The 22,502-nt window shown below is 33.8% G+C and overlaps 3 protein-coding genes across 7 annotated transcripts; all 3 read right to left on the bottom strand.

Moving 5' to 3' along the window:
• Positions 1 to 1,747: 1,747 nt before the first annotated feature.
• Positions 1,748 to 4,908, bottom strand: LOC118049347 (uncharacterized). Of its 4 annotated transcripts, XM_035059325.2 has the most exons (8): positions 4,248 to 4,896; positions 3,824 to 4,046; positions 3,454 to 3,537; positions 3,249 to 3,362; positions 2,856 to 3,134; positions 2,629 to 2,742; positions 2,164 to 2,236; positions 1,748 to 2,066 (listed from the first exon to the last, which is right to left on the bottom strand). In XM_035059325.2, exons 3-8 carry the CDS (start codon positions 3,514 to 3,516, stop codon positions 2,029 to 2,031), a joined length of 681 nt encoding a protein of 226 aa, XP_034915216.1. In that variant the 5' UTR covers positions 3,517 to 3,537; positions 3,824 to 4,046; positions 4,248 to 4,896; the 3' UTR covers positions 1,748 to 2,028. The 4 variants fall into 4 exon arrangements, with proteins under 4 accessions (XP_034915216.1, XP_073263421.1, XP_034915215.1 ...); XM_073407320.1 differs by having other exon boundaries at positions 3,454 to 3,522; positions 3,824 to 4,902; XM_035059324.2 differs by having other exon boundaries at positions 3,824 to 4,896.
• A 557-nt stretch (positions 4,909 to 5,465) lies between these two features.
• LOC118049346 (homocysteine S-methyltransferase 2) lies at positions 5,466 to 9,807 on the bottom strand. 2 transcript variants are annotated; one of them, XM_035059321.2, is made up of 7 exons: positions 9,523 to 9,807; positions 8,107 to 8,163; positions 7,799 to 8,028; positions 7,295 to 7,424; positions 6,934 to 7,137; positions 6,086 to 6,157; positions 5,466 to 6,011 (listed from the first exon to the last, which is right to left on the bottom strand). In XM_035059321.2, the coding sequence occupies exons 1-7, from the start codon at positions 9,697 to 9,699 to the stop codon at positions 5,850 to 5,852; spliced, it is 1,032 nt and encodes a 343-aa protein (XP_034915212.1). In that variant the 5' UTR covers positions 9,700 to 9,807; the 3' UTR covers positions 5,466 to 5,849. The 2 variants fall into 2 exon arrangements, with proteins under 2 accessions (XP_034915212.1, XP_034915213.1); XM_035059322.2 differs by having other exon boundaries at positions 9,500 to 9,698.
• A 1,038-nt stretch (positions 9,808 to 10,845) lies between these two features.
• LOC118049345 (serine/threonine-protein kinase 52) lies at positions 10,846 to 15,849 on the bottom strand. Its single transcript, XM_035059320.2, has 6 exons — positions 15,067 to 15,849; positions 12,768 to 12,889; positions 12,365 to 12,573; positions 12,110 to 12,284; positions 11,889 to 12,023; positions 10,846 to 11,319 (listed from the first exon to the last, which is right to left on the bottom strand). The coding sequence occupies exons 1-6, from the start codon at positions 15,416 to 15,418 to the stop codon at positions 11,113 to 11,115; spliced, it is 1,200 nt and encodes a 399-aa protein (XP_034915211.1). The 5' UTR covers positions 15,419 to 15,849; the 3' UTR covers positions 10,846 to 11,112.
• Between the last annotated feature and the right edge of the window lie 6,653 nt (positions 15,850 to 22,502).

Here is a 22,502-nt window from a genome sequence, read left to right as displayed (position 1 = left end):
AAAATGAGTGAAACGGTGGTTCTAACCGTGCGCAAAACTGACTCTCAATTCTGTGAACCAAAAGACGAATACACGTAAAGGCACATGAGTGAAGCCAAATGAGGGGAATGCAATCTTTTAATGATACTGACATTAAATGATATCTAAAGTGGATATAGCCATAGACCATAAATGTGATCTGTGCTGTGTGGCGAGCTCGGTAAATTTTTTTGATATAAAAAAATTCTTAGGCTAAAAAAAATCCAAATTCTTGAGTTATTGATTTAAATGGTAGTTTAAATAATATAATAAACGATAACAATAAATAAAAAAAAATTAAAAAAAAAAACCATACCTATCTAGTTTATCAAATAACTTTAATACCAACTTAATAGAAGAAGGAAAACAACAAAAAGTAAAAAAGTTAAAATTTCAAAAAAAAAAAACATCAACTAAAAAAAAAAAATCAAGAAAATCTAAGGGCAAACCTTCTAAACAGTCTAATTTTAAAAACTTGAAAATTGTTAAATTCTGAACTCAAGTTCAATCAAGAAGGTTAATCATTAATAAATTTAATTATGAATGATAAAATCATTTAAAAAAATATTAATTAAAAAACCTCCAAGAACAACAAAAATAATGAGCATAAAATTTAAGAGAAAAACATCCAAGGAGGATGAAATTTGAAAAAAAAAAAAATAATCTCAAACAAAATAAATAGCAATTAAAAGAATGAATGTTAAATTTAAAAACATTTGTAATCTAATAGGTTATTGATATATTAAAAAAATAGTAGGAGATGAAATTAAAAAAAAAAAACTAGAGAGCTAACCTAGTAAATCAAACTTAAAAGATAAAAAAACAAAACCCCAAAAAAATATTATTTTTTTTAAAAAAAAGGCAAAGGAGAGCGAAGTTCATAAAACAAAATCAATTGAAAAAATAATTCCAAAAAAAAATAGAAAGTAAATTTCAATAAATTATTCAAAATAAAAAAAATATGAATATGAAGAATTAACAACTTAAAGGACTATTTTTGAATTTTTAAAGGATTGGCTCAAAAATCTAGATGGAAAGGAGGGGAGAAATGATTGTCGGTGTCAACTATCATGAATTTTGAAATACACGCCGCCTCATCTAATCAGAAATGCCAAGGCCTTTCAATTGTCACCTTGAAAGGCAATATTTGATGGTTGGACGACCCTCAACACGCCGCTCAAATAGAGTAGGGGCTATCCGCATACTAATAAATGTAATTTACAATAATATCCCTGAACACCCTTGAAATTTACAATAAAATAACCTAAAAAAACCTTTATGTGAGAATTTAATTAGTTGTCTTAAAAGACATTAAAGTAATTGTACTGTTCTAAAAATTAAAATACAAAAATATCCTTGAGCTGTATGTATTAGATTATTTTATTACATGGTTAAATGAATTATTTTAGTATATATTAAAAAACAAAATTACCAAACTAACCCTATACAATTCACAAAAACCAATGGTGACATGATGAAAAGACTATCTTCCCCCCATTCTAGAGTTTTAAGGAGCTAGCCTTTTTTTGGATTCGGTAAAACAAATGGTATGGCTGACACTATAATCAGAGATTACGAGGGAACAGCCACGGCAAACCAAACTCAATTTTGATGTTCAGATCAAACAAAATGTTTGCTCTGGCTGTAGTTGTCAGGAGTTGTCAGGAACGCTCCATAAAACTTCTATACAAAGCAAAAGGTTATGCGATTCAAACTCGATGGCAAAATCTTTAAACAATCTCGTACATGATATGATATATCGCATTTGTCATGTAAATGACCAGCTCAAGATCATTTGATTTGGATACATCAACTGTTTTAGCGGTAGATTGTCATGAATAGAAACCTATTGAACCCCTGGCCGAACATGAAAACTTGTTTCATAAATCACAACTTGTAGGTAAACGCACATGCATTAGAATACAGAAGCGAATATAAATTGTCGTAATGTTGATTACTTCAACGGGCACCTCTTCCTCTTACCTGATGCGGAACAAATAGGGGAAACGTTTATCCAATCATGGTGCGCTTTCGACCTCTTTGTCGAACTGTAATAGGTTGTAAAAGAATACAAAATGAGAATAGCATAACTAGAAAAAAAAAAAAAAGTTGAAAAGATGATCAATTAGAAGAGCCAGGTTGGACCTTGAGCTAGCTTGTTCAATGTTGATGACCACTGTTTCGAGGACTTCCTGTACCCGGCCAGTATGCGATCCATCTGTACAAGAAAACAGAACATTAGCAAAGTTCCATTTGCAGGATTCTACTCAGTTCCATTTTAACTTCACAAAAAGTAAAAGAGAAAACTATCAAAAAGAACTGTAAGAGCATAAGATTCAGCAGTTGCTTTAACAAGTTCACTATGACAATTTGTTTAAACCTGGCTCATTTCTGCATTTCTATTCCAGTACTAACTAAAAAGGTGAAACTCAAGCAAAATTCTAAATAGGTTTACTGTTTGATTCTTGATGTATTTAAAATCCATGGCAATTTCTCAAATGGTTTCTTTACATTCTCGATGCATCCAAACTCCTATTCCTTGAGCCTTGTCAGCAATCCAAGATAGTATACATGAAATTAAGAAATGATGAAAATTTAGTCTTGGCTCACCACATTCCCACATGAAGAATGCATTGAAAGTAAGGCTCGTTCCAGTACATATAAATCAACAGCTTTATCTTCAGGAAGGGTTGAAGTGAAGCTCAAGCCAAAATCAATCAGGACCTGAGAGAAGATATTTCCGGTTGTGATGCAGGAGATATAGTACCAATCAAGCATGCAATCAGAGAAAACAAGGATTCCTTCGCCCCCCAACATTAACAGATAAAATAACTCACCAATTGATTGGTACCAGTCCGAATTAGCATATTTGATGTTGTCAAGTCACCATGAATAAGACCACCATCATGTAGTTTTCCAATTGAATCACCAATTTGCATTGCGATGTCATCCAATCGTTCTTCCACAACACCATTTAACCCAAATTCAAGAAAGATATCTTTCACAGAAGGACCCTCAACATACTCAAATGTTAGAGCGTGCAGAAGAGGATCCACAGCATACAACACAGGAGTAGACACCCCTAGTCGTCTCGCCTTCGTCATACACCTGGCTTCCTGCTCCCAAGTTTATACAAAAAATAATAAAAAAAAGGTTCAAAATTGCTTTAACAAATTTTGTAGAGAAAACCAGTGAAGAAAGACCTTATGTTAAAAAAAAATCTCCCTCACCGCATTTAGACGCTTGTTAGTAAGTTTAGAATCCAAAGTTGGATGTCTATACTTCTTCGAGAAACGTTCCTTAACAATAGACCTCCTCCCAACAAAGCTTGACTCAAAAACCCTCTGAAACAGAACAATCAAACAAGCATCAGCTATCGCGTCCTGTAACATTAGCAATATCAAGAGAGAGAAACAATGTTAGAACTGAACTCACCGCTTCAGCTCCCTGTTTGATCAGAATGAGGGAGCTATCTTTGACCTCTGCATCTATCTCCATAATGTTCTCTATCCCCACAATCTTGCCATTTGTATAAATTAGAAGCAACAAACTATCATTTTTCCCAACCAAAAGAGAGAAGGAAATTATTTTTCACAAAAATTAATATTTTTCCCTTTGTTGTATTCTCTTCCAGACTTGCAGAGTGACACTAATTTAAGGTAAGTCAAAGCAAAAGTATGAAAAAGGTCAAGCAATTCCATATCTCTTGTAGCAAAAAAAAAACCGAAAAAAAACAGAGAGAGACGAGACGGTAAAATAGAATTCCTTGATGAATAATTATTGAGAAGAATAGTCCGAGAGGTACCTATGTAGTGTTTAATAGAGCTACAGAGCAGCGGCTACGAGGAAGCGGAGACACACGGATGCTGCTTACTCCTTAACCCTCTCGCTTCAACTTCCCTCCTCCAACTTTTTTGGCGCAAGTTAGATAACATCCCTCTCAACACGATGCCGTTTCCAGTAACAGAAAGGGGCGTTTTCGTAACTACACTTGGAAAAAAGGTACGAAACCCTAATCTGGTTTTTAGCTACAGAACGTTGAAAAACGGAAGTTAATTACAGTCAAGTAAGCAATTTACACAACTAATTGCTAGTTGGTAATTAATTACACGGCGATGCCAACAACATCATAACAATTACACGCGAGCCTAATACAGTGCAACCAATGAAAAGCCTCCACGTTAGGATCCTCTCCATAGTAGCATCAGACAGACACAGTAACCACTAACCTGCACCGCCCCACCTCTATACCCAGCAATACTGCCCCGAACTCCAGCCACAGCTTCTCTCCGAGGCAGAATCAGCAATTAATTTAACATTAGCAGGAGGATTTGGCGTGAAAAGTAAGGAGAGGCGAGTTGGTTGAGCCAGAGAATGCGGGTGAAGTCACCAGTCGACTGAATTTCAGGAATTTATTCGGTTTTAGATCGCAGGAGGCGGAACACCGAGGATTACAGTGCGGGAGATGGTAGTGTTTTTGCGAGGGGGGGTGAGTTAGAGAGAGGAGAGATCCAAGGCTAGGGGTTTTACGTGTGTGTTTTGCAAGTCTTTGATCCATCAGGAAAAAAAATTGTAAAAAAGAGAAGCAATTAGCAGATATCTAATTCTTCTGCAGGGGGTTTAAAGAGAAGGGTGTTTTTGTTAATATATTTTCGAGTGGATGGTCTTTTTGTACCGACAAAACATTGTCGTGGCTGTAGCAAAAACAAAATTGAACGAAGAAAAAGCTGTCATTCCAGCAAAAGGAGAGGAGGAAACGAGAGCTTGGTCAGGCTAGCAGGGGGGGAAGAATAGCGTTGAAGAAGAGAAGAGGAGGTTAAGGGAAAGTGGTATCTGCATTTCTTGGTGACAGCTAAGGAGCATTGGGAGTTTTTGGGTTCTGCATTTTGTTGCTCCTAGCAAAGGTTCTCTCCGTGCTCCTGACCAGAACTGCCTTTTGACACTTTACGCAGATTTTTTTGATTAAATCACCATTTATTTTTGGTGCTTGGATGTGTTTGAAAAATGCACTTGAATTAATAATTTTTTTATAATTTTAATGAATAAATATTAAAAATTAAAATAAATATTTTAATATATTTTAAAATTAAAAATATAAAACACACTAAAAACTCATTTAAAAATATAATAGGACTCTTTTTGTTTATAAATATATTAAAATAATATTTTTTTTTTTTTTTTTAAATATTAATATGATATAAAAACATAAAATAATTAATTAAAACAAATAAAAACACGTTAAAAATTCATTTAAAAATATAATATAATTTATTTTTATCTATTTAAAATGATATTTTTTTTAAAAAAATATTTTTAACTTCAAGATATTAAAAAAATATAAAAAAAAAAAAAAAATTATTTATTTTTTAAAAAATTGATATAAAAAAAAATTATGATGCCGTTAACCTTTCACTGTTATTCGAGCGGGTTGGCTTGTTGCTCAAGAATCAAAATAACGTTCAAATTAAACGATTTTATAGGGGGTTATTAGATGGTGATTTGAGATACCTTATTTAACTCGAAATAATGTCTTCCGACAATACAGAAACCAAGACCGTAGATCCTCGGGTCAGCCTTACACCGGTAAAAAAAAAAAAAAAAAAAACAGGAAGAAGCCGTGGATCCTCGGGTCAGAAAGAGTTCAGCAGGAGTCACCTTCTCAATACAAGTAGCTCATGAAAAAGAAACCTCATCGTCTACAAAACTTCAACTCAGGCCTTGATTTAGATTTGGTTAGACTCTCCCTCCACACCAGGGAAGAAATCTCAGACCATGCAAAGCCCTTTTAAGCATCCATGTTCGGGTTTGGAATTACATTATCCTCTCCGTGGTCACTGCGAGGATAGAGCAGCAGATCTTTTGGGAAGAGTCTTGTATATGGCTCTGATAGTATGAGGAGTTGTTCTACAACAGCCTCCAACAAGAGCAGCCCCGATCTCACACCATTTGTTTACATATGATACAAAATCTTGATCCGATATGCCAGTATTTTGCTGCAACCGAGAGTGAGTTGACACAGTTAAATTTAAGAAAAGTATCTCTTAAAAACAAGGCAAAATGAACTCACCACCCATTCCTTTCGATCTCCATCGTAACTCTCACCGCTGTTGGGATAAATAAGTATCGGTTTCGTAGTCACCTGATAAAAATCACACAGTGCCAGACACATGTTAACTTTAATTCTAATACTGGTAAATATACTAAACATATGGAATCAATTCTTATTTTTGTATCCAGCAACTATTTTAACATAGAAATCATAAATTCAAGGGGCAGGTGGTATTGCTGTTGCCTACAGTATAACCCCCCCACCCAAGTGATCTAGCATCAAGAGATGTTCAAAACTAACAGTTATCCATTACCACATTCTTTATACCAACATTGCATAGTGGAGTATGGTGCAAGACCATTCTGGATATAGAAAAAAACCATCAATATCATCTTACATCTCTAAAAACCAAGGAACTTATCACGATTGAAAAATTCTTAAAATTCAGTTCTAAATTCAATCAAAGTTCTTGACTTTTTAACTAAAGAAAAATTGTGATAATTTTAAGTTCACACTGTTGCAGAAATTAGGCAATTGTTAATAAATTTACCACAAAAAAATAAAATAAAAAATAACGTAGGTGTAGTCATTGACAACTAATTTGATACCAATTTGAGGACATAGATTGCGAGTATTGTCTTAGGTTCTGCTTGCTTCATAATTATTTATATTTCTGGCATGGGATCAAATAAGTTCATTAACAAAATACAGAGTTTCAGTGATCATTTATTGTACAAATGAATAGCTCTGACTTTATATCAGATGGAGATACTTATGACCACCAATAATGAACACTGAAGTTCTGTGATTTATTAAGAGCATTTAAAAATGATAAGAAAAGAATAGAAGGAACACAAAAAGCATACCTTCTTAATGGACAGAATCAGTCCATGAATAAACCTAGGAGGCGTGCAGTTGATTCCCACAGCAACTGCATTCTTGCATGATTCGGCAATGGAGGCACATTCAAGCAAGGAGTCACCGCTGACTACATTAATGCCATCCTTGGAGTTAAAAGAGAACCATGCAGGGATCTTTATGTCTTCTTCCTCCAAGAGCTCAGCATATGCCTACACAAACAAAGACCTAGTCAAAGGGAAAATAAGCACAACAATGAATTGTGGCACTAGTATTAACTTCATTTCCTATTTCTCAGATTTGATCATGACATTCCTCTAAGAGCAAGAAATTAAGATAATGCAACATGACAAAGGGTTCGATCAATACCTGAGCTTCTACCTTATTTGGAACTGTTTCAAATGCTATGAGGTCAGCACCTGATTCTGCTAGGATCTGTACTCTTCTGCGATGAAAATCTTTCAAGGTTTCAAGGGTAATTGCATCACCATAATTCCCACTGTAAAGGGAAAACAACAATTAGAGATAGAAAAACTATACTTTAGAGTTTTCTTACGTGAAGGACAGTAGGACAGACTCATTGAGCAAGGGCAGTGAACCACATTCCAATGCCATCAAGCTTATGACCATGGTCATTTACTCAGATCCAGTAAAGAAGCCTTAAGATTTAGTCACCACGTCACTATTAGAATAAAAAAGAAAATAACTAAAATTTTCTAAGATCCAATAAAGCACTCCGGAGATTAAGTCTCCACAAAGCTTTTAGAAAAAAGTGCATATAACTAAGACATATGACTGTCAATTGGTGCTTGATACAAATAGATATACGCAATGATGCGGCTCATGCAATGACTTAATTAGAGGTTGACTCACCTGTACTCGGATCCATCAGCTAAATAAGCTCCATAGCTTCCAACGGAAGCTGCAACTAAAATAGGTCGATGTTTCAGAACCCTACCATCATCAATTCCATCAGGAGAACCTTCTTTGCATCTACCATAATATACATCTCGTGCCTCACAAGCAATTTCCACACTTTTCCTGAGCAAGGCTTCACTGTCTCCTCTGGAAAAACCTTTTGCCTCAAATCCCTGAATGGTGGCCTGTCCACATTCAAGCAAAACTGAGCGTAAGTTCCACAGAGGAGAGAGAGAGAGAGAGAGAGAGATCATTGTTATTACCTGATAAGATGCTGTGATGATAATATCTGCACCAGCTTCAAGATAGTCAAGGTGTACCTGCTCAATCAAGCAATGCATTAACCAATGGAACGATACCACATCAGCATTCCATATGATTTCATGTAGAGCTAAAAATATTTTGAAAAGATTGCTAAATAACAAAAGAAGGCAGCAATTCTTAATATGTTAGTTATTGATCCATTATCGATATTGATAACACATGAATCCTATCAATTGCATTTAGTTTTCCAAAACAGAGCTTCTATTAATGGAATCGATAAAATACTGTTTCCAGTACCAATTACAGACATTTAAAACCTTTTCTCCATAAAAAGTTGAGTAGAAAAAAACTTGCAGTTAAATGGAATTTTTCCTAAGATGAAAGTCATTGTGATTTCTGGGAATTAAACTTGTTTCCTATTACGTTAATTTCTTTTCCTTTTTATATGTACATTAATTATATTTCTCATGCATAAAGTTTTAGGGATATATTTTTCTTGGGGCTCAAATGAACAATTTAAGTAAGAAAAGCAAAAATTTCACAAATACAATCAATGTCGGTAAATAGAAGATTTTGGCATATCATCACTAAAAAGGGGTTGGAAAAAAATGAGGGTGATGTTTTATGTATTTAATGTTCGAAACCAATTGATGCGTGTCCAAGTTCAACGTCCAATCCTTTGATCAACACACTTAAAATTACTTACAATCGTGTATTCTTGAAACAAAAAGAAAAAAACCAGAGTGGTCCAATATCATAAAAATAAAATAAGAAAGCAGGGTGGTTCAACTTTGATACAGTATACTATATTAAATTCTCTGAAATCGCTGCCAAATTTCAACCAATACAAAACAGCATAGCTGAGTGATTGTAGCCAAGTAAGCTAAAAAAAAAAAAGTGATAATTCACATCTACTGAGTTTATGCACTACCAAACAACAATCAAATCTAAGAAGCTGATTCCAGAAGCACAAACCCACACCCAGTCATAGATGGATATAGCTGAAAACAGCCCACATGGCGGTCCGTACTCTTCACCAATTTAATTTTATTTTATCACTGCCCCATCTCTGTTGCAAGCAGCTGCCACTCATTCACAATCAAAATCTCCAATTTGACCCCCCCTCCTCCCATTTCTCTCAAAGGGTTCTAAAATCACAGATTCCCCTTTTCGTGACATGAATTCTAAATTTCTGTCAGCGAAAATAACACAAATTTTTCTTTCTTTGTTAAGTCTTAGATTATTTTATTATTATTATTTGAATTACAAAAAAGATTATTGGGTCTAAAGGCACCATTTGGTCCGCACTTAAAAGAGAAAAGGATACACGAAAACTAAAGCAGAGGCAACATCAATTTCAACGGAAACAGAAACACATCGGGGTGTGCGTACAGAGAAAGAAGAGAGGGGGGTACCGCACGGACGAGGTGAGGGGAAGTAAGGAGACATTTGGCGCTCCAGAGGGGATCGTTGAGGTCAGCCCCATGCCGTTCGAGCTCCGTCGCGAGACCGCCGTCGATAATGGCAACGCCACCTGATTGGCGGAGGAAATCGGTCATAAAGGACGAGGTTTCGGCTGCTGGGTGGGACATCTTAAAACTTTGGTCGTTCCGGAAGTGGGTTTTTGTGTGTTTTGAAGTTGTTAGGCGCGGCAGTGTCGAGACAACTGTGAGATTGCAGTTGCGCTTTCGTTTGACAGGAGAATTTATAGAGTACAGAGGTTGTGGAAATTCACACCCAAGACTCTTACATATTAGCAATAATGTCCTTCCCACTTTGAATGTTTACTTTCCAGCCCCTAGTGTTTATAAATCTTGTATCCATATCCTTCGAGAGTCATTTAGAAGCTGTTTGGCACTGCGGTCCAAACAGCTTTTTGCAAAAATTTAAATTTTTTTTTTTTTTTGCTAAAATTAAGTTCAATTTATACTTTCTAGATCGTTTTGATGTGCTGATATTAAAAATGATTTTTAAAAAATAAAAAAACATTATTGGCATGCTTTTCGACACGAAAAGCTATTTGAAAAGCAACCCCTACCACACTCTCAAATACCCTCTTAATTCAGCAAAATATAGTGGTAGAGAGCTTCTTTTTTTTTTAAGAAGAACGAGGTAGATATACAAGTATTTAAAAATTCATTAATAAATATTCTTTTTAATTTTACAATCATGTGAAATATTGAATGATCAATCACAAATCCCCTCGTGTTAAATCATTCTAGATACGAATGCAAATGCTATAATAAGGAGAGAGTGCTGTCAAGCAGAACTCTAATGATAATTAGCCAATATTAATCCAACCTACACGTAGAAGGGTAGCTTTGGCTGCTTTTCTGCCCGACCAGTGGAGGCTGATGAGAGATTCCACTCCACCAACATTAGCAATTTGCCACTTGCATTTATCCCGTCGGCCACAAGATGATTTCCACTTCTCTGAAGCAATCCACACATGATACCCCAGCACTTGCTTGTCCAATAATATCGTCATCAAAAATGCACAGGCAAGGATCCCAAATGCTTATCTTTAGCTGTTTTCGTTGCTGCAACATGCTTTAGCATCCTTTGATTCTCATCTTGCAGAATAATAATTGCTTCAGCTGCTTTAGTTTTAGGCAAAATATGTTCTTAAAACCTACCTGATTCGACCCTTGATGAGAAAGAAAAACTCAAACTTTTGGTTACAGACCAAATATTATTAAAATGGAAAGTTTTGATTCATTTTCATCTGCGTATACTCGTGGTTTGTAACTGCCATCCATCTTGATGTCCACGATGAACTCACGGAAAAATATAAAGAATAAAGGTGTAGCTCCAACATTTCCAAATTCTATAATTCTGTGCAACAAAGGCAGAGCTAATATCAATACATGATAGCATGTGATGAATCAACTAGACGCAGAAATTCTCTGGCATCTAAATTCTTTGTTCATGTGCTAGAGAAACCTGCGATCTAGTGGATTGCTTCAATACTATGAGCATCAAAGACTGGTGGAAGGTGAAAGGTTTCATGGACCACGAGCTGGGGTGAAACACAAGCAGCCAGTTGATTGATCTTCAGGTAACATGCCACCCCCTTTGCTTGTATCTATTGCTTCAAGCAGCCTAACTACCTCGTCCATCTCAGGGCGCTTCTCTGGATTTGCATCCCAACATTTTCGCATGACACTTGCTAATGAACTTGGGCAACATCTAGGAATTTCTGGCCTCAAATGCTGCCAAGATCGTTTTCAACATTGAAATTGTCAACATAAGATGGTATGTTAAAACTGCGAACAGGCTAGATTCCAAAAAGGCAATGTCCAGTGCAACCAAATTAACAATGTAAGATGTAGTCCAGCCAGGGTTGATAAAACTTGCACTGATCAGGTCACCTGGTCCTATGGATCAACATTATGATGACAATAGAAAGAACACGGCTTTCATGCTATTACTCAAACAAATAATCACACTCCCCTCAGCATCAATCATCTAGTCATGTGTTAATCTTTGGGTCAGCTATCTCAAGAAACAAGAGATACCTTTAGTGCTTCTGCTCGTACAAACATCAGTATTTTCACATTGCACGATAGCAGTTTTCTAGTCACATAAGTAAGTCTTTAGGTTCAACTCTGTAAGACATCATACATTATGCATCTCATAATACCATACGTAGGTGTTTTCCTCAGCATGCACCCTGGGAACTAATTGCAACTGCAGGGATCAAACTATGGGGCATTCCAAATTATAAGAAATAAAAATGGGGCCTCCCACTACAGTTATCAAAATATAAAAGCAAACAAACCTGTCGAACAACTGCAGATGAGACTTCAGCAAAACTAAGATCCGGATAAGGCATATCACAGCAATAGATTTCCCACAAGCATATGCCAAAGCTGTATACATCACATTTCCTGTTGTAAGGCTTACCATCCAGGACCTGGACAATCACTTCGTTAAACTATTTTGTAAGGATTTCATGTGAAGGGAAAACTACAACAACAGAAAAGGAAGAACAGTGGATACCTCAGGGGCCATGTATCCAAGAGTACCGGTTTCCCCAGTCATATCCCTTGGGTTCTGAGCCTCAACTCGAGCAACACCAAAATCAGCAATTTTCAAAGTTCTAGTAGCATCTAACAACATATTTTCAGTCTTAACATCACGATGTACAATCTTTTTAGAGTGAAGGTAGCTCAGACTGCAAAAGTGGATAAAACCAAACAAAATCTATAAATAAACATCGAATAACAAACATTTTAATTGAAAATATTTACTTACCCCCTAGATAAGTCCAAGGCAAGTTGAATCACAATCTTAAAGGCAAGTTTCTTTCTCGTATTTCTGATTAAAAATTTCTTAAGCGTCCCACCTGGAAGGTACTCAACAACAACACAACACGCCCTGGAAGGAGGGGAATTGACACTATCACTTGAAGAACTTTTGGAAGGGATCTTCAGGTTGGAAGTTCCCATTGAAGCTCCAACAAACTGTCATGGATAATTATAGTTATAGATTTTAAGATGATGATACAATGGCAATGCATCAAGAAAGCTTGTGATGGAAATCTATGGAACAGCACCTATCACAATAGAAAAGCAAGAAAGAACTTCGAGTGATTTTTTTATCAACGAAAGGTAACCGCAGAAGACATCAAGCCATTGATTGACAGAGTACCCTTTACCTTTGTTACATTAGGATGGTCAAGCTTATGCCAAACAGCAACCTCTTGCTTGAATGATGCCCGGAGAGAAGCAGTTTCAGCAGCAGTAGCAATGCCATCCTCCCCCCAGTCCAATACCTTCACTGTAATTATTAATAGTTGGCAGTGAGGAATTTGCCGAGACAAATAAGTATTGCACATTTGGAGTGGGAATTTGATGTTTTAGGCGGTTATAATAGGTTGGGTGGTGGAGTAGACAATCCACATTATCATCATGCCTTTACATATATACAGACGTTTAAAAAATATCAAACGGGCATCGTAGCTTCCTACATTTGGACCAATCATAAAAAAAAAACTTTATATGGATACTGCTTGTAAAATAATGACACCTATATACTACAAAGCAACATCTATAACAAAGGAATTTCACCCAGTCTTTTTCTCATAAATTTGAAGCAAGATTATGCATGTCCTGCTAGAAACGAGAAATGATTTTGGAGGGTTACAAGGCACCTCACAATTCTAGGATTATTTCCAGTTTGTAATAAAAACGTGTCATTCTATACACATCATCCACTGTCAATGCAGAACACATCGTTGCACCTCTACAGAACAGCATGATTGACTCATTGCAGCAATCACATAATAGCAGGATGAAAGAAGGTTGATGCCATTAAGACCAATAATCCGCAGGCTCAACTTGATCTTCGTTCTCCATTCAATGAACATTGTATATTCACGGTCAAAGGGATAGGAAGTATAAATTTCAAAAAAAGAAGAAGAAAGAAAAACAGAAAGAAAGAAATGACAACTTGAACACAAAGAATGCTTTACAACATTGACAGAGGGAAACAGAGTATTGCAATAGAAAATATCGAAAAATAAAAGTACTCAAATTCAGAATTTTTTAAATAGCTCCTTCAAAATAGAGTTTGCACTCAGTACATTTACTGGAAATTTTGTACAATCTTTACAATTTTATTGTAACGGGGTTTGCAAGGAAGGGAATGCCTCCTCTTGGGTAAAACTGAAATATTCAAAGAAATGAACGTTTTAGCATATAACCAAACTTTTCAACATCCAAGGAATTTAAATAATTTGAGAGTGGGAAGGAATCAGAAAGACACCCTTTCCCTTCAGCAAAACACCGAGGATTTAAACAAATATATAACTAGTTCAAAACTCCTTCATACAAGCACCTCAGCCAAATTTATGTGACATCGCAAAAGATGGGTAGGTGCACTTACCATGACTCGCTCAAGCCATGCCTATTGCTATCTCATTCCAAACAATGAAGCACAACCAAAAAAGACAAGAAAAAATTAAGCCGGAGTATTTACTCAGATAAAAAAAAATCAAGAGGGACAAAAAGAAAACTTAACCAAGGATGTTTAAGGATACTAATCATTGGTTCAAAAAAAAGTGTCAAACGTCTTGCCTTACTGTTTAAAGTCAAAAGTTTTACGTTCATCTTATCTAAAAGAGATATGAACTAAAAGTCAGCTTTCCTATAAGCCATTGAGCCAGTGATGCTTCCGCCGCATACTTTTCAACCCTCTCTGCCAAAGCACTATGCACGAATAACGAATTTTATGAGCTCTCGAAAACACAATCCAGACAAAAAGAGAAAAAACGTGTGCAATAAGATACATACAATTGCAGTTATAAAAAACAACATAATTTACATGGAACGTAAGAGTTATTGTCTCGAAATCCAGTCGTTAATACCAGGACTTGTCTGGAATTGCAGTGAAATAGCTTGAGATTTTTTGAAGCTTCAAATTAATTACTTTTTTATGTTTTTTATTGTTTTAATGTATTGATAAAAAATGAATTTTAAAAAATAAAAAAAAAAATATTATTTTGACATATCTTCAAATAAAAACAAAAACAAAAAGCTTTAAAAGCAACATCTACCATACCAAACAAGCCCTAAATGTCCTAACAGAGATGCTTCAAAGTGATAGATTGTCATGTGAACCTTTTATTCTGTCCCATAACATAAATGTTTTAAACATATCATCAGACTTGACATCTCATTACTTTTCTACATGTGAAGAAATTTACAGCTACCTATTGGCAATTTATCACAGACAGAATATTTCACAATTTCTTTTCAGAAACTCAAAAGGAATTCATTCATAGTTATACTACAAAAAGTTATCAGAGGTAAACTCTCAAATTATCGAAATTTCTTTAAGTCAGCAACTAAAAATGAATAAAAAACATGAAAAGAAAAAAACTTGAATTCCAAAATTGAATGAAAATTTCCGGACGGAAGCAGGAAAGGGAGAAAAATAAATAAAAACTGCATTACCAGCAACATCTTGGCCATCGTAATTGCCTCTATACACAGCCCCATAAGTCCCATAAGCAATAACATGCCTTATATCCAGTTTTCCCAAATCAATCTCCCACTCCTCCTTTCTTGTTGATTGCTCTTCCGTATCCCTTGACCATGCACGGCTTAAATGCTTCTCAAGCTGAACATCCCAGCTCTTGAAATCTATTTTATCTGCTCTAAAGTACATTTCTTTATTGCTCATACTACCCACTTTAGAGCCCAATTTCGTCTCTTCTGCATTTGAAACAGTTTCTGTTTCTTGATGGGTATTGCTTTTCTCTTCCTTCATTGCCCCTTCTGCTTCCTTTCCATTGCTAGATTCCATTCTTCTTCTTCTTTCTTTTTTTTAAGTTTAAAGCAGAAAACTTTACTCTTATACAGTTAATTTATTTGAACTATCGGCACAAGAACATACTTGACACCAGCAAACCTTCAAAATCATGAAAATATATAATCACTGCACTTTATTTTTGAAATCCCATTTCACAATTATGAAATTCGAAAAAGTTCGGAAATTAAAGAAAAACAGAAGCGAAAAAAGAAAGAAATTAAAAGAAAAACCCTTAATATATAATACAAAAAAAAAACCCACGAAAAAAGAAAAAAAGTTATATATTGCAGAAACGAAGAGGGGAGAAAGAGAGAGATAGAGGGGAATGAGAAAGGAAGGGTTTTGTGGAGGAGAATTTAAGAAGGGAAGGGAGAGGGAAAAGGAGCCAATCAAAGGAAAAAAATTTGTGTTTTTTTAAAGAGAGAAGAAAAAAAAATAAAAGCGAAGAGGCTCGAGTGGCCTGAAATAGCCGCGTGGCTGTTTCAAAAAGCAAACACTTTCCAACTTCTTCTTCTTCTTCTTTTTAACTGCTATAGCTGTTTTTTAACCTGTCACTGTCATTTTTAACGCATGTAAAAAAAAATACATATCACTTTTAACGGAGTTACCGGTATTTTAAAGATTTACCGCGGCTCCTTGCTTTTCCTTCGATCTCGAATTTGCTATCTTTTACCTCTGTCTACTTTTGCTTTTGTTTCAAGAGTGGAGTCAGCTGACTAGGGGTGTTAGAAGAACAGTCAATTTGCATTATTTTACTCAACACGACTCAGGAGATGAATGAGATTAAGCATCGTGTTAAAGAGTGTAGTTGTTTTTAAAGTGTTTTTTATTTAGAAAAGCATGTTAATAATATTTTTTTATTTTTTAAAAATTATTTTTGAAATCAGCATATCAAAATGATTTAAAAACATCAAAAATATATTAATTTAAATAAAAAATTTGAATTTTTTGAAAAGCACTTTTCCACCACAATATATACCAAACACCTTCTAAGATGGTAAATACTTTTTAAAATATTTTTTATTTTAAAATATATTAGAATAATTTTTTATTTATAATGCCAACCCATTAAAATTATTAAAAACACTAAAAATAAATTACTTTAATATTTTTTCAAGTTAAAAACATTAAAAATAAAAAAATAAATATTATATCAAACAAACCAAAAATTGAATAATATAAATATTACAGATAATAATTGATAAAAAAAATCTAAAAAATAAATATTATAAACGTTATAGCGGGTCATGATTTTTTAAACTAGGCCTAACCCGACTCAAGCTTTATACCTTGTATTTTTTTTTTTTATATATTTGATAGTTTATAAATTGAGTATTTATTTTTATTTTATGTAAAATTATTTTAATTCTAAAGTCATTGTCAGTGAGCTTTGTATTAAATTTCTTTAATAAAAAAAAAAAGTAGTTTGTTTCTTTGATAAAGGAGAGAGGAGAAGTAATTAAAATTTAATGATATTATAAGGTATAAAAATTAAACATGGTATTTTATAGTTCATGTTGTAGATTTAATTGATTACGTGAGTAACTAAAATATGATGCAGATATTTTGATTGTAAATAATGAAGATGAGATTATTTGCTCTTTATTTATATGTTTTTTATTTATTCATGGGAATTTTAAAAATGTGATTGTTAACTTATGTTATTTATAACGATGAAAGATAATAAATAATAAATTTACTATCTTTACCACTTACGTATATTTATATGTTTTCCTACTCCAATTACGCTGTCTTGGCTTGCCTGTGATGCTTACACTGTTATGATCCATATAATGTACAAGCAAAACCTCATTATAATAGTAATTTAACTGATGACGTTTTAAATTTAGTTTTTAATGATCATATAATTATTAGATCATATAATCATCTATTTGAATTTTTTTAGATTTATTAAAGATTTATATAATTATTAATTTTAAAATTTATAAAATTAATTAAAGTACACGTAAATTGATCTAAATACCTATATTAATAAAAATAATAATAATAAAACATCGTTAAAATTCCCTAAAAAAAAAAAAAAACCTCATTATAATACAAATATAGATGGAATTAGAAATTAGTTCACATGGTTATAGGACTCAAGTTGAGGGTATATAATATTAAGATCTAGATAGTAAATTGTATTTATTGATTTAATATTAACTCGAGTTTTAGATTTAAAAAAAAAATTGATTTAAAAAATCAAGCAATTGCTATTGAATAACAACTTTTGTGGCAGGGAAGGTTTCTTCGCTGCATATACCCACGTCGAAGAATAAATAGTTAGGGGAATTTAGGCTCAAGCTTTGACATTGCATTGCATGCCCTTGCGTTACATCATATTTAAGAATCTTCTTATCACAAGCTGCCCATAAAGATCAGGACAACATTAGACAAGAGATCTGATAACGTGTGAATCATTAATATGGTTGATGAAACAAGATTTTCTGTATTTTTATTTATAAATGTTAAATTAAGAAAAATCTATGGATATATTTTTTAAAATTCTAGATTGTATTAGGCTGACACATGTGAGCACTAAATATATTCCAATAAAGACACACCTAGTCTAATACCAGCCAAATTTTGAAATGATTGAGCTTGAAAATGTGTTAAGCTCTGCCATGACTAGGCTTGATAGTTTTTTAAATTCAGCCACAAATTAGGCTTAGCAGATTTTTAAGCCCAATCTTAAGTGATTTTGGCAAGATGTCAAGCCTAGCTATGATTAGGTTTGATAATTTTCCAAACCCAAATCTTAGGTAAGCTTAGTAACCTGTCGAGCCTAGCTTTTGGGGGAGCTTGACAATGTGCCCATCATGATTAGGCTTGACAGTGTGAAGTCTAGCCTCGAATGAGTTCAAATCTATCATAACTCGTTATTTCTCTCATTTTTAATATGATAAAATGAATATAATATAGATTTATTCTCTATTAAATATATATTTTCAAAACATCTATCCTTAAAATATTATTATATTTTCTTTTTCTAAATTGATATTTATTTAAGTATTGAAGAGTCTCTATCTTTACAAAAAAATTTTTTTTACAGATATTAATCACAAATTACCTTATCCTACCGAGTATTAAATATAAGTTATTAAATACCTAGAAAAAATAAATAAAATTGGTAAGAATAATTGATTAACCGAATATAAAAAACTTTATTACCAGGCCATTTTGATTTTTAAGACTTCAAGAATACCCACACCAACCTCCATTGAGTAGCCACGAGGCAGGCAATTTCCATGGAGAATTCCTGGATCTTTCACTTTCTGTCTAGACAAGCCAGCTAACATTAGAATCGACACTTATTCCAGGAATTCTTACAAGGTTGCGACCTACCTCACATGGCTGCTAACGAATATGCCACGCGCGAAAGGGGAAAAAAAAAGAAAGAAAAGTTTCGTGTGTTTTTCACCCCAATTACTTGAATGCTTACCCCTACAGGATTTTCCACCTTTCACATTTCATGGCCATTTTCATTTCAGACCTTCAAGTTTGGGATAGTTTATCTTGAGTCCTTTCAAGCGATTCGATTTGATCACCTTTTCTGGGTATGAAGGACTTGCATTTTACTCCATAAACTTTATTTATAGTTTCGCAGTCCCTAATCATTGCGAAATGCTAAGAGGACTACATTCAAGTTTTCATTAATAGGCGACACATTTCTATCTTAAAACTCTTGACTTCGTAATAATTTTTTTTTTTTAAAAGAATATTTTAATCCTACTAGTTTTTCTAAAAATTTGAATCAAAATCTTTTGTCGAGATTGCACTAAAATTGCACCAGTCTTGAAAGATATTTGATAAACACACAAACTAGTCGAGAACCCTAAAACAAAGAGAGGGAAATTTCCCTCGGATCTCCAACTGTTCTCTATTTCACCAAACCAGACAGGTTCAGAATCTACGCATATTCGAGGAAACTTGCCACTGAAATATTCGAGTACAGATGAGGCAGCCAATTTACAATCAAGATAATCTCCTCGACACATCAACATCTGTTAGCGTAGCCTCCAGGCGGTGGCGAAGGCCATCAACACAGGGGAAAACCGGGGATCGCAAGTTGGCTTTGTGTCACTGTCCCTCAACCGAAAGAGAGAATAGGGAAAAGGAAATAAACCAAGCACCTGGCAGGACAATTCTATTCGCACTACCAAATTAATCAGACTGAAGAATATATCAAATGGACTCTCGCCAGCAAATTCCACCATCAACTACTTGTATTGCAACGAAAGCAACAATAATGCATAGCTTGAATACGTTTACTGCAACTTGCAACATGACAAATAAAGTTTTAAGAAAACAAATTTCTCCATCCCTACAGTGCCTAGCTAGTTGCTAACAACCGAGGCAATTAACGACGATTGGGAAACGTTATTCCTTCTGTATTTATCATCCACCAGCGTTCTTGCTCTGTTAAGGGTGTGTGAGTGTGCGTGAGAAACATAATCCAGCAAGAGGTAAACTAGAATATTGGCGGTGGAACAATTTTAAGGAAAGCCAGAAAACAGTTTCATGGTGTCATGTTATGAGGACGGCAGGATTTCGTTATTACAAGCTAATTTTCTTACCAGCCCGCAGCTCAGTCGACTCCTCTAAATCTATCAAAGCGAATGATTGTAGCTGAAGTCTGTCATGAAGTAGAAATTCACCATAGAAATCTATCCACCCTGGCCAAGAAAATAATATGATTCAACACCTGTTCTAGGAAAACTTCATATAAAGGAATACTTATACCTTGTCGTCCATCATGAATCAACCAATATAAATATCACCAGAAAAATGGCAATACACGAGTTCATTGAGCAGGCCAACCCACCAAGTTATAAAATCGTTTCATAGTATGTTGATAGTCTTCATAATGTCCATTAATTACAGTCTTCATGGACTAGTACATAAGAAACTAGTACCAGAGCGCTTAAAAATCTGCCATGTCTGAAACTAGGAGTCTGTAGTGCAACAGTTAACAGATTATAAGCAGAATTTAGGTCGAAAAAATGGAAAAAATGATGCGTGCTTTCATGATAATCAAGGAGGCAAGTCAGAGCACGAGCCAGGAGGTTGTAAATGACCAAGTTATCATGGCATCAGACCATAGCCTCTTCACCTTTTGTCTTACTGCTATCAAATTACGTATCCTTGAACTTAATTTAATGAAGAGGAAAAAACCTCATGACGGATCACGGATCAAGATTTTTTTTTTTTTTTTGTGGCACCAGACCAATGGCCCCAAAATTTTTTTTGACCCATTTCCAAACATTTATAAAGGCTCGGTTTCTACGGGGACAAGAAAGAGGGTTAGGCTCGGGTGTCAACCCGAGCCCAGGTGCTACATCCCCACTATCTCTTATTGGCTTCGGGCGCTGGGCATCCCAGCATTTTTTTGTGGGCAGTTCGAGTGCATCACCTGAGCCCAAACCTCAAAAGCTACGTCTTACACTATTGTTTTAAATTAAAAAACATGTGATGAGTTTTTTTTTTTTTTTTTGTCTGTATTAATGCTCATGTAAAATATATTATTTTTTTATTAATATTTATAAAAGATATTTTTCTTAAATGTTCAAATAAGAAATATTTTATTTTTTATAAATGTTTTCACAGTGAAATGACTCTTAAGACTCAAGAGAAAAACAGTTTTTATTACATTAAAAAAGATACACACAAAAAAAACAATATAAATCTTAGAATTTGAAAACTATTCAAATATATTTATCACTCTTTTTCTTATATAAAATTTTTTATTTTATCATTATAGCATCTTCAAATACCCTTAAAAGAATTTACAAGTATTCAAAGATATTCATTAAAAAAAATTCCTTAATATTAAAAAAAAAATATTTTAAAACATAATCAATCTATTATTTAACCATTAAAAAACTTTATTCCATAAATATGATTGTAACACTTCGTGACTTCAGAATCAGGGTCAACGCAATTGTGAAGTTGCTCGACTGCTACGATGATAAATTGCTCCGCCTCCGCCTCCGCCTCCGCCTCCATTCATCAATAAGAAAGGATTATGGTCTTCGAGGTTTTCTTTCAATTGGAGGAAGTACCTGGTGTTTTTTCAGAAAAATCAGAACTCAGGAGTGAGGATGGGTCTCTGATGCTTGAAAATTAATGGGCCATGAAAAGTATCTATAGGAATGGTGCCCACCAAATTGATTTAAATGGCCCTTGCGTAATTTAACTTTAATCGGACTCCAGTTAGGCCCACAGATTCAAATCCTAGTTTCTACAAAACCTAGTTTGCTTGAAATTAGACCATAAGATAATGTATCAACCTAGCCCAAGCATGAATTAAACTAGATAAACTCAGAATGTGCTTCGATATTCTCATGACCCTGCAAGTGGTTCTGGGTTGTTTAAGATTTTATATATATATTTTTTAAAAAATAATTTTAAATTTATTTTTTATTATTTTCATATATTAATATTTAAAATAAAATTTTCAAAATAAAAAATACTAGCCGGAGCCTCCTTTGCCTGTGCTCTTGGGCTTTTGTTAATATTTCCATGGCTTTTTTTTTTTGGTCATTTGGGATTTTTACCCCTTTTTTTTTATTATTTTTAAAATTTTATCCTTTTAATTTTTTTTTTTTTAAAAAGAAATGGATGAAAAAACTGGTACAAGCGCACATGTCCGTGTGTTTAGGCTTTTGTTAACATGCCCGTGACTTTTTTTTATTAGTCATTTGAGTGTTTTTGTTATTTGTTATTTTTTTTAATTTTTATTATTTAATATAAGTTTTTTTTTTTTTTGATTTTTTAATATTTTTTCTTTCAATTTTATCATTTAATATAATTTTTTATTTAATTTTATCTTTTAATATCGTGTTAATGATAAATTGATTTTTATATTTTTTTATCATATATTAAAAAAAAATTGACCCCTTTTTTTCAATTTCATTATTTAATATAAGATTTTTATTTAATTTTATCATTTAGTATTGAGTTGATTAATTTTTGGAACCTATCTAGTGAATAAGACAACTTTAATTTGATTTAATTTAAAATTTCAAACTAAATAAATAGTTGAGAATTTTTTAAAATTTTAAATTAATATACT

Source organism: Populus alba, chromosome 2, assembly GCF_005239225.2.
Source record: "Populus alba chromosome 2, ASM523922v2, whole genome shotgun sequence".
NCBI lineage: Eukaryota > Viridiplantae > Streptophyta > Magnoliopsida > Malpighiales > Salicaceae > Populus > Populus alba.
Note: the sequence above shows the minus strand (reverse complement) of the source record. Positions and strands in the feature narration are given on the sequence as shown.

Coding starts and splice junctions, on each gene's coding strand:
- LOC118049345 (XM_035059320.2), bottom strand. CDS start 15,418: ATGGAATCTAGCAATGGAAAGGAAGCAGAAGGGGCAATGAAGGAAGAG. Junction 12,285..12,364: donor GCCTTGGACTTATCTAGGGG/GTAAGTAAATAT, acceptor CCACTTTTGCAG/TCTGAGCTACCTTCACTCTA. Junction 12,024..12,109: donor TTGGATACATGGCCCCTGAG/GTATCCACTGTT, acceptor GTGATTGTCCAG/GTCCTGGATGGTAAGCCTTA.
- LOC118049347 (XM_073407320.1), bottom strand. CDS start 3,516: ATGGAGATAGATGCAGAGGTCAAAGATAGCTCCCTCATTCTGATCAAA. Junction 2,237..2,628: donor ATTCTTCATGTGGGAATGTG/GTGAGCCAAGAC, acceptor TTTCTTGTACAG/ATGGATCGCATACTGGCCGG. Junction 2,067..2,163: donor ATTGAACAAGCTAGCTCAAG/GTCCAACCTGGC, acceptor AACCTATTACAG/TTCGACAAAGAGGTCGAAAG.
- LOC118049346 (XM_035059321.2), bottom strand. CDS start 9,699: ATGTCCCACCCAGCAGCCGAAACCTCGTCCTTTATGACCGATTTCCTC. Junction 8,029..8,106: donor TCATCACAGCATCTTATCAG/GTAATAACAATG, acceptor GAATGTGGACAG/GCCACCATTCAGGGATTTGA. Junction 7,425..7,798: donor GCTGATGGATCCGAGTACAG/GTGAGTCAACCT, acceptor TTCCCTTTACAG/TGGGAATTATGGTGATGCAA.